This window comes from Saccoglossus kowalevskii, chromosome 19 (genome assembly GCF_978046115.1).
Source record: "Saccoglossus kowalevskii chromosome 19, keSacKowa6.1, whole genome shotgun sequence".
NCBI classification, from domain to species: domain Eukaryota; kingdom Metazoa; phylum Hemichordata; class Enteropneusta; family Harrimaniidae; genus Saccoglossus; species Saccoglossus kowalevskii.
The window spans coordinates 8,601,491-8,622,183 of record NC_140659.1 but is presented as its reverse complement, the minus strand read 5'-3'; the positions used below and the strand labels follow the sequence as shown (position 1 = coordinate 8,622,183).

Sequence of the window (20,693 nt, the reverse complement as noted above, 5' to 3'; positions counted from 1 at the left end):
ATACACTGATGTGATATGTATAGATAAACACTAGGGGAAGTCAACGGAAAGAAAATTAGACGGACGTAGAATCCACCTGCGGATTTTATCGCGGAAGAGCGTGGAACGCATTCCGCGTTCGACACGCGATGCTGTGCCACAGAACACCAAAGTACAGCGTGGATAATATTTAGCAATCGTTGTTTTATTCAAAATAGTTATACGTTTCTTTATCGATGTCAGTGGCGGATCCGGGGGGGCATGTCCCCTTCCCAACGCATGACGATTCATATCATCTGGATTACGCATAGCTCCTCTGCGACTTCGCTCCGTAATGTTAAGCGAAGCTTGCCCCCCCCCCCCCAATACATTTTGATGGATCTCCCACTGATCGATGTCATAGAGGAACATTTTAATAGACGACAATGTTTAAACGTATCCTCTAGCCTAATGGGGACTGCCCCTGAAATGGGTCTCGTTTTTTGGATTTAGGTCGGTCTTATTTCTGGTCAAGATAAACAGAGGTACATTAAGTAATGTACATCTGGTATAAATATCGGTAATATTTTTTTCCGATTTGGTATACTTATGGGTCCGTATATGAGCGAATATATCCACCTCAGATCCCGGGCTCAGATCTACATATACAACAACTCGGAAATTAAACAAATTTAAACAGAGATTTAACACGGAATAGAAGAGAGCACACATTCCTCAGTGAAACTTATTTAGAATAAACAGTGATGACAGAAATGGTACTTTGGTATAAATATGATTATAGATTTTGCAACTATCTAGGTATGAAAATGGTCACACTTTTCAGCACTCAGGGGCACCTTCCTACCCATTCTCCTTCCCAGACTTCCTTGCGGTTAGATCACCGAAAGTATCTCTGCCACCACACACCGCCATTTTGTGGTGAAACACCACAAGACTTTTACTACGTGTGTCATTTGCGTATTTTTTTTATTGGATGGCTTTCGTGTTGATTTATTCCTACTGGAAAATAAGTTTTAAAATATTTCATCGATAGCTGATAATGATTTTTTCGTAAACACACTGAAAACGTTGAAATAGTTATAATTTACAAAAGAAAATAATTTCATCGCGGAATAACGGTAACTAAGGTGTTACTCGGTTCATCAAGCTGACGGCCCTGTCGATCGCTAGGCGAAGACATATGAAGAAAGGAAAGCACTTCGTGGTATTGACAGCGAACACGTTGTATTGCCAAGGAAGTTAAAATATGAGCTTCTCACTGTGAAAACAGTCAGAATCTACAAACAACGCGCACGCTTTCGACGCGTTCGAAAATCGAACACCTGCATTGCAATGTTTTGGTGCGCGTCTTTGAAAGTACCACTGTGACGCATCGACCAATCAACGACAAGCATAAGATCGCGTGGTGCAGGGGGGGGGGGGGGAATTGGCACGAGAGGGCGCCATCCGATCTGAATGGAACGTTTCGCCGTCAGTCGTCCGTAGCCATCGTCAAAGCAACAACGTCCCGTTTACGAACAGATGAAATAATTTCATTAATTTCTTTACAGAATAATCCTCAACAAAACTTAGAAACATTTCATAGACAACTACAGGCTCCAAAATTATTGTCTATTGCAAAACAATTCAACCGACAACCAGTTTGACGCCACAATTTCTTGCTGGAGCCCGAGTTCTGTGCGTGATTTTATTGCGTTCAAAACTGTTCCATTTCAAACTGCACATGCACACACACTGTGGTTTCTCGAAATGCATACTAATTAGGTAACTTGTCACTGATAAAAGTCACCGAAAACATTTTGAGCAATTTTGAGCAATAGTACTAGAGTGAAATTTAAACATGCCTCTGCATTCTCCATAAATTTCGTAACTTGCTATGATCATGGTAAAGAGAAAACCTATGCTTACTTTCAACAGTTAGCTGGAGTCTGATCGAAAACGTGTCTCAAAAAATACCTTTACATCATTTTTCCGATTATTTGTTCAGCTCGTAACGATAGAATCAGTCAATTTAGAACTAACATGTATGCTATCGGAAAGCATTTTGGCACAATATTACTGAAAAAACGAGTTTTTCATTGCTCATGAATATTAATTTATGCAAATGAGGCGATTATTTCAACCAATCGTGTCATGCAACTCCCCCCCCCCTGGCCTGGGGAGATTGCATCCTACCCAATCTTTTTCCCATAGGCCTTTGCGTTTTACGCAATAGTGCCTCTGCCACAGGCAGCCTTCAATTTTGTGGTCAATCACCTCACTACGCACGGCCATTTTCTTGTACCTGTTACATCTGAAAACGTACTACAAAAAAAACGTATGTGACATCCGAACTATTTATTAATGTCAGACCTCAGTAAAAACGTAAATACGAACCATTTTATCGCGGATTATGTTGTGCAAAGTAATGTTACTGTACAGTAGTGAAATGGCGCACGTGATACACTAAAACTTGGAAGAAAAAACGTTCTGTTACCGTATATAGTTGGGAAAGAAACATTAAAGACTAATTTCACTGAAAAGAGTTTTCCTAACATTTCCGTTCATCTTGTATTCTGGTGAATATTTCAATACTATTTCTGGCTTGAACGGGTTCGATTTTGCGCGTCTAACAGCAATAGAACACACAGTTTCTAGTAAGTTTATAAAGTTAGTCATTTATAGTAGAAACTAATGCTTTGGCATGTAGGAAAAGATTGCACTCTTCTAGCGCAAGTCATGTATATTTTAATCTAGTTAACTGAACATTTTATTCGTAGACGGGGCGTGAAACGTCTTATTAAAGTGATTAAAGTAACCAAGTGACTTACGCATAACTTTGTTAACCGACAGGGTCTTGTAGTTCGAACATATTCGAATATGCAAATGAGTTTTATGCAAAGCTGCTTTGTGCAGTGATGATAAGTAACGCGCATCGAACTGTGCGGAGTTCGCTTCCTACCCAGTCATGAATCAACTGCCCCGGGGGTGGAGCCATGTCACAAGACGGTCCATGTTGCTAAAACGCGCACCACTGTACCATGCGTTTATATGGGCTTTACATGGTGTGGAAAGCCGGTCAAAGAGCCGGTGAAAATAGCTAAATTCGAGAGACAGCTCAAACTCAACTTTGAAATAATCCCGAATAACCAAATGTATATATGTTGCACACACAGGGCTAATCTTCTTACACTGCCACCTCTTTACACTAGTGTTTATACACATAACTTGATCATTTTTCCCCGATAATTTTTAATCACATATTTTAATGAAATATTGTTTAGTGAGTGAAATATTATTGTCACAAATAATCCAATCTTTGAAACAACGAAAACTGACACATAATAACGATAATCAAATTTGTGTATGAAGTTAGAAAGTAGTCGCGTAATTTCCGGTTTCAACTAGTTCGAAAATAGAACGTCCTTGAACGCAATACAATCACGCGTAGAACGTCTTCCGAACCAGACACTAGCATCGTACACTTATTGCAAATTTGCGTAATTTTGGGGCCAGTTTGTTCTTACAAGTTTCATTTATCATTATTTAGTAAACAGGCCCCTGAAACGATTTAATATATCCGTAAAATACGTGCCAATCGACGATTGACTTCGAAACGTTCGAAGTTTCGAACAAACTCACGGCACACCTTGCGCGATATGCGTCAGATAGGTGTGGACGCCGACCAATCTCCTTCGAATAAGTCTTTGCGCTTTTCGCAATAGTACCTCTGCCACAGGCAGCCTTCAATTTCGTGGTCAATCACCTCACTACGCACGGCCGTAGTTGTTTCATTTGAAACCGATCTACAAAAAGTGGAAAAAAAACGTATGGGACATCCGAACTATTTATAATTAATGTCAGACTTCAGTAAAAACGTAAATACGAACCATTTTATTGCGGATTATGTTTTGCAAGGTAATGTTTTTGAAATCGTATTTGTAGATAATGTCTAGTGCCGTTGTGTTGGTGTTGAGTCTTTAGGGGTGGGGGTCTCTGAATAAAATATGGTACGCAAGCTGAAGTAAAAAAACGCTTATATTTGACGCTTATACGCGTGTACCGGATGTAACTTAGAATATATAAATAAAGTGTGAAAAAAAGGAATCTCATGAATTCATGTTACCTCAACTTGGAAACAGTATGATTTTAGTATGTATATTGGGTATCTATTTCTATTTCTGCACTTGAAAAGGGGTATAATTTCACAAAAATAAGTACGTGTTTTTTGAAAAGTTATACTTCAGCATGGGTACCAGGTCTGGAGTGGAGTAACGTTTCTAAGTCAATATTACCGGGCGACGTAACATATGCATTCCAAACCCTTAGAAACGTTGCAAGACCATGTGGTGTTTTGAGAGAACGTCGATCTGCAGCGTCAATGTGCGCCTAGTGCGTTAAAAACACGGCCGTATGTTCTTTGAAGTGCTTCAAAAATGTCTAGATTAAATCGAGCACGCTAATATTCTTTCGTGCACGATGCAAGTCATTTAGGTACGCTAATTTTGTATTGAGGAACGTCACTTTTTATAGAATGAGTTAAAATATATCTAACATGCTAAGTTTCATTGGTGACGCTAACAATTTTTGGGAGCTAAATATTGCACATAGTAGTTAAGGCGTTTCAATCTTTAACCCGGAAGTACATAACAATGAGATTGGGAAACTACTGAGTACGTGACAGCTAGTGTCTTTTTAAAACTTTTGCCATGAGGAAATGTTGTTTTTTTTATATATATATAAATATAAACAAAAACATGAGTAATATAGCCTATTGGAAAAAAACGTAATCTCTCGTATTGAGGTGTAAAATCCATCATCCAAATCGCACGGTTTCGCTCTGAGAAGTCGCGTATTTTACCTCGGAAAATGCATAGATCTGATCGGAGACGCCTCTGAAGCATGTGTCGGGGGGCACTCGCCTTACAGTTTGGTAGGGGTGTGCGGCCGGGAGTAAACCCCCAGACCCAATCATAGACCATTTTCACAGCAAAAAACATACCCCATTGTAGACCAAATGATGATTTTGTATATCCCATCAGAGACCAAATTGTAACTAAATTTATTCAGTTATAGGTTGAATCTACTCATCACCCGGAATCATCAATAAAAGTACAAACACTCTGGTAAATACACTATATATAGCTAGTACAAGTAGGCAAACCTGCTTTTATACCTAAATGCGAGCAAATCTATACCCCATTCCACGACCCCAAAGGGCGGCAAGTCACCATAATGTGATTTGCATTAAGTGACCCCCCCCCCCCCGGAGCATGCGTCCAATCAGAGTTGGTGTAACATGTGACAACTGGTCATAAACAAAATATAGCGTTGTGATGCCGATCGCGTAGAATCGCCGATGCATTTTCGATAGCAGTTTCCACTTGCCAGGATTGTCTTCGGTATGTGGCCTAGTACTGAACAAAAACTACAGTTTGTCGAACTATTTATGTAGACTATCACTTGACTCGGTTACAATGCGTTTTTGACGTATGCACCCCAGTCGATTCCACGCGTCCCTTCCCTCAACGCACATCACGGAGGCGGGCACGGAGCCTCCGCCTCGGTCATGTTTTTTTTTTTCAAACGTGTGACCTTGTACAATCTATGTTCATAATATACTGAGAGCATATAGCTAGTGCAATGCAAACGAGTATTACCGTGCATTTCACGGTGGTCGTATGCGTATGTCATATCTGTGTTTGTTTAGTATAGTGAAAAATGGGGAAACAAATTAATAAAATGAATTGACCTAATAAGTTGGATTTTTAGGCCTCAAGTAACAGATAGTAAAATGTCAGATCAATTTGTGGATGGGAAGAAAACTAGACGATGCATTGAAGAAAATATCTCAAGTATTGTTAGAGAGGGTGCACTTAAATATACGTGAGACGATAGCCGAATAAATGTCCCTTGGCTGGCGAAGATATGTAAAATCTGGCTGAGACTGATTCTGTATCCTCAACCACGCCAACAACGACAGAAATCAGTCGAGGCTTGGAGAATGTAGGAATGAGTAAAGAACAAGAAACATGAATACTCACGGACGCTACAGATCCAGGAATGTTCAAATAAAACAGTATTTCCTTTAATATATTATGATTGTCTGCTTTTCATCATCGCCCACTCCTCCATTTCATTACATTGCCCTTTCCAGTGGTTAGAAATACAATGTGGACCATAGTAAGATTTGGTGGTGAAAAACGCAAGTGTAATCCATTACAGAAAGCATTTGTTTTTAACAAAATGTATGCTGTCGATGTCCGTGATTTTTTATTTGTTATAACCGAAAATTAGGAAGAAAAGTCACAATGAAAGCTCTATATTTGTTTTATAAAATGCAAAATATTCATTAGTAGCATAATGATAATACTAGTACGTAATTTACGTTTGCAAGGCAAGAGTCTGTCATGATTTAGAAGCAGTGAGTTTAAATTCCCCTGCCGGAAACAGGTCGGAAATAACCACGAGAAGGTAACATATATAGGTCTCGTAAATCAAACAAACGTGCAATAATGATTGTTCGTTTCAGCAATCGGTTTTGTCCTTGAGTGTTGTCTCAATCGGTTGTGCATTTGATAGAAAGTTTCTTCGTGGATGACATCACTGAGACTACTGCGCAACGATACTGCGCATAACAAATTGTCGTTCGCTGCACTGGCGCTGTCCCGCGGCGGACGGACGCTGTTGTTTTCAAGGTTTTGAAATAGACAGCGAACATGTCAAAATTGATATTGCGTAATATACGCCGTTTTGGTGTTCAGGGTATTCGTTATATGGAGCAACTATGTACGGCGAAGTCGCGACTGGAACGCCGCGGTATGCCAGGATCGCTACGGCGCATAGCACTGACACCGATGCTCGCCGAGAAAGCTCTAAGCTGAGTAATGTGCGAATGCAGGTAAAAGGCGTGGTAAAGTTCGTGAGAAAGTTATTACAGTAATTTCAACGACGTGCTCACATTTTTATCTGGCGGGTGGTGAAATAACTTGCCTTTTAGAAGTTCCAAATTCATTCTAATAATTTTATACTCGACAAATTTAGTGTTTCACACTGCTGAAAGTAACATTTATTGCGTAGCAAACAATTTACATAAACGCATGTTATTGAGTAATGTGCCACTTATTATAATACATAGAATAAACTATTGCATACTTAAAATATATTGTATAGTATTATAATTGTTGTGGGAGAGTTGATGTTAGAGGTGTATGTTAAATGCAGTTGCTCATGGTTGACGTCTGTTCAATGTGATAAAATAAATAGCACACGGTCAGTCAGGCAATATCACGATATCACCCTTGGATAGGCAACAGATCGTGATATTGCCCTTAAGTTCAGACATGTGATATTATTAAACCATCATCCCGTAGCACGCATACTACATTTGTCTACAGTTACTTAACATAAATCGTCAACGATGAATATTTCAGTATTGAACAACTTTAACAAGTTTAGAGAATTGCCACTGAGGGCACATTTCTTCTATCTCGATTAATTCACTATCTCGATTAGCCAACATTAAAATAAAAATCAGAACCAATTCTGGATAGCATCATTAAAACTTTCAAGTTTGAAATTTGTTCAGCTGTCAAAAATTAGATACTAGTAGTAGTCGGTATTTTCATGTCAAAGCGTAATGTTTTTTTCCGTAAAACTATTTTTATGTACATCATGATTGTATTTATGAAAAATGCCCGATTATGAAAATGTTGATTATATTCCATTCCGTTTATCAAAATCCCGTGTGTTTTCATTAACTGCCGGACGCAGCATAAACTTGTCGTTCGAACCTTATTTAATAAATGGGAAACTGTAGTTATCATGAGGGCACACACCCTGCTACTTTGTGATAATTTCAACATTGTGAGTTAATGTTGATATTTTGGTATGCAGCGGCCATGTTGACATCTAGCAGCCACTTTTGTACTCAGCGGTTATGTTGGTATTTACCGGCCATGTTGGGTAATTTCTAAATCAATATTGCCAGCATGATTTTAAAATAACATCATATCTTTGAAATAGTTGTCCAGTTGTTGTTAAGAAATAAGGCAAAGGCATTCAACGATTGAAATTAAAGTACATTTACTATTTCAGTTCAAGATTACATAATTACATAAATACATTATTGAAATTGGATAAGGTAGGCGTATAATTAGGACACATAGATACATATCTTCTATGAATGACAACACCACGCATTCAAAAATAAAGAAAAAAACAAAAACCGTTTGATCTTGTCTGGCGCCCTCAGTTGGCGAGTAACACACGATTTTAACGACTGTATTCTTAAGCAGGAATCAAAATATCAAATTAAATTATTAATTCTAACGATATTTATAACGTATATCGTACATTGCATCGTGACGACACAACTCTCGCTCATTCTATGTATATACTACCCATAATACACTGCTGTACCACGAGACAATTCATTCATTATTAATGACGTTGAGGGCAGCACATACATTCAATCAGAAGCCAACATACGTATTGAGAAGTGGTCTAGTTTCGCACCTTGATCAACGGCACGTAATTTACAGTAGGCCAAACTTTAAATTTGATGAAAAATATCTAGGGTCAGTTGTGCTGGGAGTCTTTAAAATAGTGATACGTTAACAGTATTGGCAATGGTACTGGCGTTAACCGTACTGCAAGACTAATGTGGACAATAGACCACTTTCTCTGATGTACATCTCGAAGCGAGACTGTCTGAAAATGGGTGCAATCATTATGACTGCTTCTCTTATGGCGGCAAATACAAACATGTCAGTCTGCTAGTATTATGTTGCCACGACGATTGGAATATTCACCATGACAACATCACGTCGTACATGTTTAAGTTGCACACTATATTCAGGAATGCGCGCGAATGCGAAACGCCGTATTTTCAATTTCCAAGAAAGTGGTCAAAGTGACGTCATGGCGTGCCATGGAAACCGCATGTGAGCGCCATTGTGTTAAGTGTTAATACCGTATGTACATTACAAGATATTTGTAGGTTAAAGCGAGGTGGTCGTCGCGGAGTGCGTGTTCGAATTTCATGTAAATAAACGATGTATTTTACACGTGTTGTGTACGTCGCTATGAGTTCCACATCGAACAGGTCGAGGCACGACGACTGCCGCCCTTTAAACTTAAAGCGCCACAGTCGTCACGCCGCACGACGCAAACAATGCGAGTAAAATACATTGTCTGTTCCAACAAATTTGACACGCGTGCTGTGTGACGACTGGGCGCTTCATTATATTAATTAGGCCACAAGGATATATGTACTATAGTATGCACCTCACGTACATTCCGTCGTGTGCACACTGAATGTCAGGTGACACCACGTTGCATAGAAACGTCGGCGAATGGTATTGGTTGACGCGGGGCGTACTGTTACGTCTATTCATCAGGGTCTGCCTTGAAACGCGGTCGTCGTCGCGCAGCGCGTGTTCGAATTCCATGTAACTAAACAAACAATGTATTTTACACAAGTTGTGTACGTCGCTATGAGTTCCACACCAAGCACGCCGCGCGACGACCACTGCCATTTAATGGGCGGTGGTCGTCTCGCAGCGCGTGTTCGAATTTCAGTTAAACATAAAAATGTATTTTATACGCGTTCTGTGCGTAGTTTTATCGAACAGGACGCGGCGCTGCGACCACCGCCCTTTAAGTGCAAATCAAAATAAAACTGTTTCATCAAACTTAAGATATTACTTTATCTACAGTGTTCTGTTTTCCAAACACATTTGTTACTTTAACAACATAAGAAACAACATATTCATCTGTAACACGTGGTTTTTACTAAGTTCAATTTGAAGGATCTTTCTCTCAGCGTCTGACCAGCGCTGGAAAAAAAAAAGATTCGCTATTAAATGCTTGCTAAAATTACATTTGAAATGAAACACTTCCATGTTTCTGTGCTAAAATTCTCGTCCTCCCTCCGAATGTTATTTATTTCTTTTTACAAATATTCCATATTTACGAAATTCCCCCAGAGGGCGGGTGATCCTTTTTACGTAACTTTATTCAAACGTCTATGGAATGTACGCTTCTACTAGCTGTTTGGACGCAAATATGACAGCTAATGTGCCTCCAACGATAGCGACAAAAATAATGACAATTTCTAAAGCTATTTCCCAATACCGTAGCTCTTTGTGTTTGAGTTTCAAATGACATCCGCATGGAATAATATAAGCCACGAAGGGAGTCATCACAGCCCCGATGAAACCCATGAAGTGACGGAAGTGCGGAACGACTATTGCTAAAAACAGGGTAAATACTACAAGGACGGTACGAAATACCATGGCCCACGTTCCTGGAAGCCTCTCCGCGGTTACGCCGTAACATGGCGGTAAGAAGTGGAATCGAATGAGCTCAATATAATGAATGATCATAAATATCATTAGCGGGTAGGTCAGCAACGCCTTCATGACAACCAGTAGGTTTACTATATGATATGGACCACGCGGTAGACTGTCGGTAATTAACTCGGCGGTGTTTTCACCGAAAGTAAGGTAGGCCATGATACCGTATAGTAAATTAAACACCGTCAACCACACGAAAGTCCAGTTAATCATCACGTTGAATTTATTGCGGTGTTTCATACTCTCTTCCACGCTTGGAATTGCGGCGTAAACAGTGTCGTAGTGGAACAAAGTGAGACCAAAGGATACCATGAACGTTTCCAGTGTGAAGTGCTGCCAGGATACGGCCTTCCACTCTGTTGCTATCGAAATCCCGTAACCGACCACGCATGCCGCCATTACAAAGTACGCCACCACAGCTAACATACTGAGCCATGCTATCATCGTCAAAGTTCGGAGAAATATACTTGGCAAAACAACAAATGCCGTGATGACAGTCCACGCTAGCTGCGATATTCCTGCGTTAGGAAATGCATCGGTCATTAAAAATCCAGGTAGTTCTAAATATAGTGCGGCAACCGCAATCAGATCTATCAGCTGAACATAGTTGATGAAGCGCCCTCCCCAGTTCTTCCAGCATGCATCGCCAATATCTGCATAACTACTGCGCACGCGTACTTGACGAGTTGTTCCATCTTCATTTGTTTCCGTTTCGTAAAGACAGTTAGCCAGAATCTGTAATTGTAAAAAGAAAATATATTAGTATCATTAGCTGTAATTTCGTTATTTATAGCTCCACGTCTTTATTGTACTCGATGTTATGGTCAATTAAAATTTTCAACAATTATGCAAATTATTCGTAAGTTTTTATTTTCATCTTATTCTCATTATACGTTCAATTATGTTACATGTACGTGAATTTGGATTATGTGAAAATAACATTATATTTGCAAGTTTAACTGCGAGCATTAACTTAATTTATTATCAACGGGGTCAGGTTTTATCAAAATTTTAAACGAAACCTGAATTATTGAGCGTTGAGAGTTGAAGATAAATTATATATACCAATGAACGACTGGAAGCGTTTGACATTATAGAAATGAACTTTACTCATAGCCGTTGAGCCATGCTTAATTTATGCATGACGCCATGAAATTCGCACATCCTGACACTTTTAAGTGATGTTAAACATGTCCAAAGTACCAGAATGTGTGACCTCCATCCCAGGTCTTTCGTCATTCATTTATAGTCGAATCTAAACGTCTAATAACATTGATTGGTTATAAAACATAATCTGTCATGATGCAATGCTTTATGGGACACAACTAGTATACGACTATATAGAGAGAATGCCAACGTTTTTTGTTTTGTGGAAAGAAGAGTAGTCTGCAGAAAATTATACAAAAATACCCGGCCCAGCATCAAAAACGCTAGTAACAAACAAAACAGAGAGCGCGATTGAAGAAAAATACATGTGTTCAAAATGACGAACAAACCTACCCCAAATATACCACTACCATACCACATGACTGGTCAATAAACAAGACATGAAGTATAATGGTTTTTAAGCGTCTAGTACTACGTAACGATTGGTGGTGCCGTTAGTTAAAGGGCGGTGGTCGTCGCGCCGCGTTCTGGTCGAAATGGAACTCATAGCGACGTACGCAACGCGTGTAAAATATATATTGTTTATTTACAAGAAATTCGAACACGCGCTGCGCGACGACCACCGGCTTTAAAATACGTTTGATTGACGCGTGCATGAAACTCACGAGAATTTTACTGCATTCTTTCACCGAACATAGATATCAATGTTGCATATAGTTATTTTACACATCTTTGCTATGATATTGTCTATACTCGGACGTTGCGTGACGTCACTACTTCTCAAGATCATCTCTTTCCAGCTCGGAGTTGGAGTTTTTCAAGAAACTTTCCTATAAATCCCGCCATCTAGTGGTGAAGCGTTTCCCTATGACGCAAATGGATGACACAAGGTCATTCAAATTGTCAATATCGTTTTGATCTGCAGTCATTCATCACTGAAGATTATGTTTTTCAGAGATTTTACTATAGAATGGATAACGAACGAATCGCGGCCCAGTATAACAATATGGCGATTACTAGTTACATGCGTCATACTTGCAAGGGACGCCGGGAACCAGCTAACAGTGCTTGTAGCAAACTTTTTCGATCACGAGACAGTAGCGCAGCTTTGGAAAGATGTAGTTTATGCGTTACGGGAATTAGGTATTAAATATATTAATACGAAACAAATCAAATAAACTATTTTATGTCAAGAACGTGTCGACATCTCGTGATTTGTTTGGCGTAGCATATTACACAAAGTGATGTTTAATGTAATCAAAAATAATAATATTGGATTCAGAGTCGATTCGTACCCACTCAGGCGCTACGGGGCAATTTGTTATTGTGATATTCCATTTAAATATTCATTGACATTATTATCCTAATTTATCTGCCGCTAGAGTGTCCTCGTTCAAGACATAACTAAAAACTTGTCATACTTTCAATGACGTCCTGTCGTAGCCATTTTTAGCCTTCTTTAAAAATCTCGACTGAATCTATTATTTTTTTTATATTCGAAATAATTCAAACCGCAGACGCGGCCAAGGGAAATAAACATAATTATACACTGTATTCTGAACGTAGTACATGACAACAATTAACGCTCCGACTTCAAATCACACCAATCTACACAAATGGATATCTAGGATTATCTTTGCCATTAAAGCCCTCTTTGCAGTTGTTTTTTTATAGATTAATGACGTCATAACATTTTCAATCAAGTCGTTTCAGCCTCTTTTTATATTAAAATCTTCGATTTTATAGCTTTCTTGGTTTCACTTTATTCATATTTATGTTCGTATAATTGAGGTAAAAATAAATCGATATTAAATTTTTCAAACACTCGGTTTTCTTGTTCCGGGCAAATCTTGTCACGTTTTCTCGCCATCTTGTTCATCGTGTGATTAGGTATTGTTATACAAATTAATCAATCGTCGTTTTACATTTTCCGGGGAACTTTTCGTTAGTGTGAAATTTCAGAAACCATTGTGTATTCATGATTGCATACTAATAAGTTTACGTGCATGGTCTCTTTAGACACTGACCCTAACAGTAGACACCACAGACCCACCTTCAGCTCTCCGTTCCGTGTGTAAAAAAGAAAAGATGGCCACAAGAATCCTGCATGAAAATGGCTCTCAAACGTGGTCATCGATTCACAGAAGCAGTGCTAGTATTTCATTGGTCGCCACGTCCTGTGTGTACACGTATGTTGGTTTGTTCGCTCAATACATCCTCAAGTGTGCATGATGATCTACTCAGCATGACACTGTATCGACTGTATGAGTCAGCGATGCACGCTGTACAGAAACAATGACAGTCTTCCGATACGATATCACGGATCAGAGCTTCAAGAATATACGTTGGTTACGTGCCACATATACCGCAAGAAGAAGTATGTCATGTTTTCCAAACCATAAAGTTAAACACACAATTCGAAATTGTTGAGTTTGGATGCAGTGAGTCTGGACTATTGATCTTATTGACGCCATGCAACATCATTAATGACCAAATTAGACATTTTTTTCTGATCATTTATCCGAAACTAATACCTAGATATATACACGACAAAGATTGAATACAACGAGTAATAGACATGCATGCGTACGTTCTTATGTGGCAATTAAGGACCTTTTCGAACAAAAAAATCTGGCTTTCCCGGTCGAGCAGATCGGATGCGAAATTACTATACGGAGAAAGAAGCTGCACCGCGCCCCCTATTAACAGCAAAAGGAAATGTTGTCAATGCTTTACTCCGACTTATAGGAGCACGCCATGGTACCCCCCCCCCCGTTTCTATCACTGTAAGTGAACGCATAATTTTACCCAGTGACATACTGCGTACTTTTTGATTGTATGTTTTATTGTCAACGACGTCACGTGACGAAACCCTAATGCCAATTGTACGTATCTCGTTCACGCTTTTTAGCACGTTTCCTGTCACGGTATGATGTGAAATAATTCTGATCATTAAATATATATAAGCATGTTATTTTGTTATGGACATTGTCTGTGGGCAATAAAGTTAAATATAATAATAAAATTGATATCGATAACGAAGATGTCGTGTTGCCTCTACGTTGAAATAAATTTGAACACAAAATATTTTCGGTCAGTATCATCATCTGGGGAATCACATTACGTTGCGAATAAAGCGACACGCAGCACACGTTCGTGTTTTGCATAAATAAACAATGTTTTGAACGCTTTGTAAACGTCGCATTGGACCCGTATCAAACACGACCTTTTACGAAGACTGTGGCGTTGTGAAAACGGTGTTTGCTTGTATGGTACTAGTAAAAAAAACTGTGAGTTTACAAAATGTACTTACAGAATTACAATACAAATTCGACGTGGAAACGAATTCAGTTGCGTGACCCATTCCCGTTTCATTCTCGAACCGTGTGAGCGCTAAAGTGAACACTTGTTATCTTTCACAAAACTAATCCTCAAATTTTCTTCCATATTTTTGCAAAAAAGTCGATCAGAGCCAATGCATTTTGTCTAAAATTCCTCAAAAAAAATGCAGAAAAAAACATGAAAATGTGAAAAATTTTGCACCACAATTTTACCCGCAAAAATATGGCGTTCAAGGGCATGATTGCAGTTTCAATCTGAAGGATTTACGTTAATGTGTTTGTTTACTTATATTTTTCGACCTCACGTGATCATTACATCGACGTACGGAAACATATCAGTGTTGATTTCATGTCATTAACCACGACTAATGTGCAAGACCGAAATATTGTATCAGGGGACATCTCAAGAAACCGTAAGGTTTTATTATTTCTACAGCATGTTTGCTTTGATTGACCCTTTGATGCCTTAACGTACTTATTAAACACGAAATAAACAGAAGATAAATATTGTTTGTACAGGTCATTTTGTTCTAAATGTAAACAAATCAATTATTCAATAAGGCGCCGATATTCTTGTCAAAGTAACATTGTTTTATTGGCGCGGTAAATGATGTGGTTATTGACTAACTGTTCATCAAAGGTGATTTATTCAGTTTTTATAGTCCTCCTCATCCACCTTAAACTAGATAGTAACAACAAATTAGCGGTGGCAGCGTGCAGTTGTATTTATATTGAGGATCTCCAGAGACTCGGTAAACGCGAGATTGGATGTATTCATCGCGGGACCGGAAACGCCATCATAGGAGTGTATACGTCGTATGTTGAACATGCCTGCAAATAATTTTAAATATTTAATAACTGCTATAATGTGGAAAAAATAATAAAATAACACCCCTTATCTTATTCAAAATATCACGATGTCTGGTAGGATCATTTATATATATATGTGGTCATGTCGATGACGTATATGTGAGCAAAGTGTAGTGATATTTGTAAATCTCGTGGAATTAAACACTTCAGTAAATTATTATCTGTATTATACAGACACTGCGAACGTGATACGCACTAAGACACTTCTGAATTTTAGAGATATATCATATTTAAATCAAAAAACATTTTCTGATCTAAATTTCATAAAATTGTTATGACTTAAAGGTCGTTTAATTAGCATACAATTATTACAAATGATTTTTCACCAAAAATATTCTGCTAACGTTAGCTTTTTTAGTAGTCTGTAACGTGAATTTCAACTGGGTGTCATAAACCGATAGATTGCAACTATCCCTAGCGCATTAAATGTTAACCAAACAACTGCAAATATGCCTTAATAGACCTTTATAGTGTTCAAAGAGTGCAAATATTGCATGGATCGTGCGTGGTTCATTTTTAATTACTTTCAGTATGAGTTACCCACGAGGTCGGCTTGTGTAAATACCGGGCATGTTTTATATAAAGGATTCGATTTTCTTTAAATAAATGTAACCAGATACTATTATTGTATCAAATTGACTGCGTGGGTTTTTTGTGTCAATAGAGTTGACTCTCAAAGTATTGGAAATGATGCTTCTTGCATTTGGACATTATATTTGTTGTATTGCATGCCATATTATCTGTCACAGTACGATTCTACAATAGACAGCAGTCTACTATACTGCCTGTGATTTTAAACACCAATGATAGAAGCGCGCTGATTCGTCAAAGTCGTGATTCAGGTCACTGCTTAACCAATTAAGAAGCCTGTTAGTGAGCTTAGTTTACTCCGCTTTGGATTACACTGTCATGGATGGAGAAAACAATAATGGTGATAAATTATGAAATTACACAACAATAATTTGTAATTATATCGTAACAACCTGACTGTTACGTCGGTAGTCATCGACTGTGGCAATTATTTGTGAGAAGGATGAAACACGTACGCATTCATTCCCGTTGAAGCATCGAGATCGAGATCTAATTGTTATATAGTTTAATGTCATAAATGTTACATTACGTAGCGTTACGTACGTTACGCTATGCTGTGTTTTGTCATGTCTTGTCATCTTATGTTGCAAAAACAGGTTTCGTGCTTCTATCGCTCTCAACGTCATCCTGGCGGCCATTCGCATCTGGGTTCAATTCTACTTCCTCCGCAGCATTGCTTTCATTTCATGTTTGTTAATACATGCCTAATACATCACTCTTATCAAACTGACAAAACATATGCATAGTTTAATTAGTTATTCTTGCATCAAGTGTACAATTTCACGGCATCCGTCTTGATAAATAAATGCAAGTTTCACCTTGTGAGGATTAAAGTACCAAGCATAGAGCCTACCGATATTTTACGTCCCTTGCAACGTATACTTGTAAAATGCATTGTTTACTCGGAATAGACGTAAACGGCTGTTGAGAGCTCGCTGACAGCGAGAGAACCACAAGACTACTTACACAGAAAAAGATCTTAAACGCAAATGGCCGCCAAAATACCGTAGAGCGCGAGAAAGCGACAGGATTATGTATTGTCTTTGCTCCTAAAATAGTGGTTCATTCTGTCCTGCTACCACACCAACGCTTCATATGTCAGGGAACAGTGAACGCAATGATTGAAAATAGTGGAACACTATTGGAGACCAAAACAAGTCTCGTAGCTGTCTCGCTCTCAACGAGATGTCCGTCGGCGGACATATGCCTCCGACTACGAAGGTTTATTGGAATGCACGCTGAATGCCGGTGGGTGGCGCTTTAAAACTAACAATGTTGCCACCATTGTTGTTGCTAATTTGGCTCGCGTTATTATTTTATGGCATTCAACAGTTATCGAGTGGATAGCGCCTCAAACTTTATGACTTTAACGATTAGTGTTCTTCCAGGTGATTCATTTGCTATTACGAACACGTGTTTTTCAAATGCTCTAGATATATTAGAATTTGGACTGGGGCTGATATTACACCATCGTCAATAAGTTAATATGTAAAATAATAATGTATATCTTCAAAATTATAACATTGGCATTTTTTTTTCAATTTAATTTCAACTACTGTTTCGTGGACATCTTTCTCAAATGATCAAGATCAAGTCAGTCATCCAAAGAGATAGTATGCCCTATGGGGTACTACAACACCCTGAGGCACTTTTATCACCATACGTAATTATATGTACACGGAGTGATCTGTTTTTTGTAGTGTAACACGGAGAGGTAGGCGATGGGGTGGAGTACGTTGAAAATCTCACAGTATAAGCGGCCAGTGTGTTTTTTTTCCCTGAAACTTATACAAATACACGACTTCGCATGTAATCAATCGACAGTGAGACTTACAGCGGCTTTGTGTGTGACCGAGTTTTTAGCTCTATGTATAACGTACTATCAGAGGAAGCTGAAGTCCGCTGCTTTCTTTTGTGGAAAACAAAGATGTGCGGTGTTTCTGATAGCATTGTATGGTACATATTGCATGTCGACGCGCCAATGTGGACATTTGCGTGAATGCGGCGAATTCGAATATTGATGAATGAGAGCAACACACATTCTACACATGGCAGACTTCATCAAAACACACAAAACATATCGGTTTGGCAATTCATTCTAAGAAGCTGTGAATTTAAAAAAAAAACACGGTAGCAGCGTGTCATATTATTTGCGTTTTTTTTTTCTATAAAGGGGATAATACATATAAGCCATTCAGCCGAGACGAGTAATCGATATCTCCGTACACGTGCGTCAAGCATGTCGCCGATGTTCAATAACGGATTCCCGTGCAAATTTTGATCCATCACCCGGCAGGTTCGTAACGCCCTATTTACGTTACAGTTATGAGCTTGTACGACCTACACGACGCAAGTCATCAGACAGCTATGGCAGTTTACGCGTGATTAATTTTAAATTTGGGAAATGCTGCATGTGGTCTTCAGAAAATGACATACGTCGATTGGGTATCAGAGAAAAAGTTAAATAAATACGGTACTTTAGATTGTTTGCACTAAAAAGTAGTGAATTCAAGATTAAAGGGCGGCAGACGTCGTGCCGCGTCCTGTTCGATATGGGACTCATAGCGATGTATACAACGCGTGTAAAATACATTGTTTATTTACATGAAATTCGATCACTCTCTGTGCGACGACCACCGCGCTTTAAACTAAAGAAGTATAAGGAAATAGTTCCGGGCATACTCGGGTAGTCAAACATATCGACGGCCACCGCCCTTTGAATGTGTGTCTGTTTCAAACCATTCACTTTCATTACAAGATATTACAAGGCAATATAAGGATTTTGACCGAAAAAAGTTGGGGGTCACCAGCCTTTTTATCGAGAAATTCATGGTTGTATTTTAGTGGAAAGTCGCCATTTTGACACTAGTATAACACTTTTACCACAGGTTCTTATGGCAGAGATAATTAAGCAATATCTGAAAATCTAGCCTGGTGACATAGGCTGAAAAAATCATATAATGTTAATGAGGGAGTACTTTTTGTTGTTCTGAATTAAAAATCTGAGTTGTTTTTGTCTTTAACACTGTGTTCTATAGAATTGTTTTAAAAATAGCAATTTTCAAGAAATATAAGGACACTTCTCAAAAAGTTTAACTGTAACACACAAAATAATGCTATTTCTTTGTACCGTGGGGCATTAGCCTCATGATTGTACATAATAAACTAATGAATATTGTCATGCGATTTATGACCAATTTTGTCTACCTTAAAACTGACACCTAGACACGAGGCGTTTTACACGAGGCACCGTATCAAGCAAGGCACGACGTAACGTTAGTTGCCTAAATGAGTCACCGAGTTTGTACGGTTTGTGTCGCCAAAATCGCTCAGATAACGTCGTCTGAAAAACCGTCATATCATACTTCGTCACAGAATGTTCCTGGTGCAAACGTCATTGTCGTAGCGCTGCATTGTGTGGTGCTCGGCGCCTTTCCTCGTGAATCGCCTCTTGTAAAACGTGCGCAAAAACAAGTCACGTGACTCTCAACGAGACCTCGGCGGTTATTTGCGTCATTAGCAATGTACTAGATAAGATAAATGCTATTATTATACATCTGTCACCGTAACGCCATGAGTTACAGCGTGCCGTAATTTTACGGAATTTTACGGGGTGTTTTCATCCTACCATATAAGGAAATGCGAATTCCAAATATGGAATGATTACGCGCGTAAGCGTCCTCTAATAATAAAACAAACATGGCTGTCACCAGGGTTTGACCGGACTACACACAAAGAAGTTCGCTAATTCTGTTCTAAACTTTTTGGATTTCGGCATTCCGACGATGTATCCTTGAAAGGAAAAGATGTATAACAATAATGTTATTACGAGAATACCTCAAAGTATGCACCCATACAGTACGCCGCGCGTCGACCTCCGCTGCACATCGGTCGATACTGTAGCTGTACTGTCTTCGTGCTTACTTTGAGGTATTCTCGTAATAACCTAGTATGTGATGCGCCTCTTCAACTGCGTCATCCGTAAACGTATATGGCCATGTACAGGACTGTAATGTGCTTGAAAGTCGTGTTTGCTTTTTATTTTATTGGACTTGGAATGTGCATTTTAAAGCGCGGTGGTCGTCGTGCAGCGCGTGTTCGAATTTCATGTAAATAAACAATGTAGTTTACACGCGTTGTGTACGTCGCTATGAGTCCCATATCGAACAGGACGCGGCACGACGACTGTCGTCCTTTAAGTGTAATATTGTTTCTACTTAAAATGTATTCAATGGACTATTTTAAACCGTACATCTATTTTCGACATACGGTAATATCACATTTTCAATATTCACAATCTGTAGGGAGATATACGTCGATTAGATATGGATTTCACGTACCAATAATCGAATATAATTGCTCTGTCGTCAGTGTGACATCATTTCAATATTTTGTCTGCTACATTATTCAGTATAACAGCAGTGTAACGTCTCTCAAAAACCAAATTGGTTAGCCATCACAATTAAAA

At 38.8% G+C, this 20,693-nt stretch overlaps 1 protein-coding gene across 2 annotated transcripts in view; it reads right to left on the bottom strand.

The window, feature by feature from the left end:
- Positions 1 to 8,026: 8,026 nt before the first annotated feature.
- Positions 8,027 to 20,693, bottom strand: part of LOC102800754 (vesicular inhibitory amino acid transporter-like) — a 56,618-nt gene continuing 43,951 nt past the window's right edge. For both annotated transcript variants that reach the window (XM_006811480.2, XM_085494106.1), the window contains exon 4: positions 8,027 to 11,051. In XM_006811480.2, the coding sequence (XP_006811543.2) occupies positions 9,987 to 11,051 (1,065 nt within the window). In that variant the 3' untranslated portion in view covers positions 8,027 to 9,986. The remainder of the gene's footprint in view (positions 11,052 to 20,693) is intronic.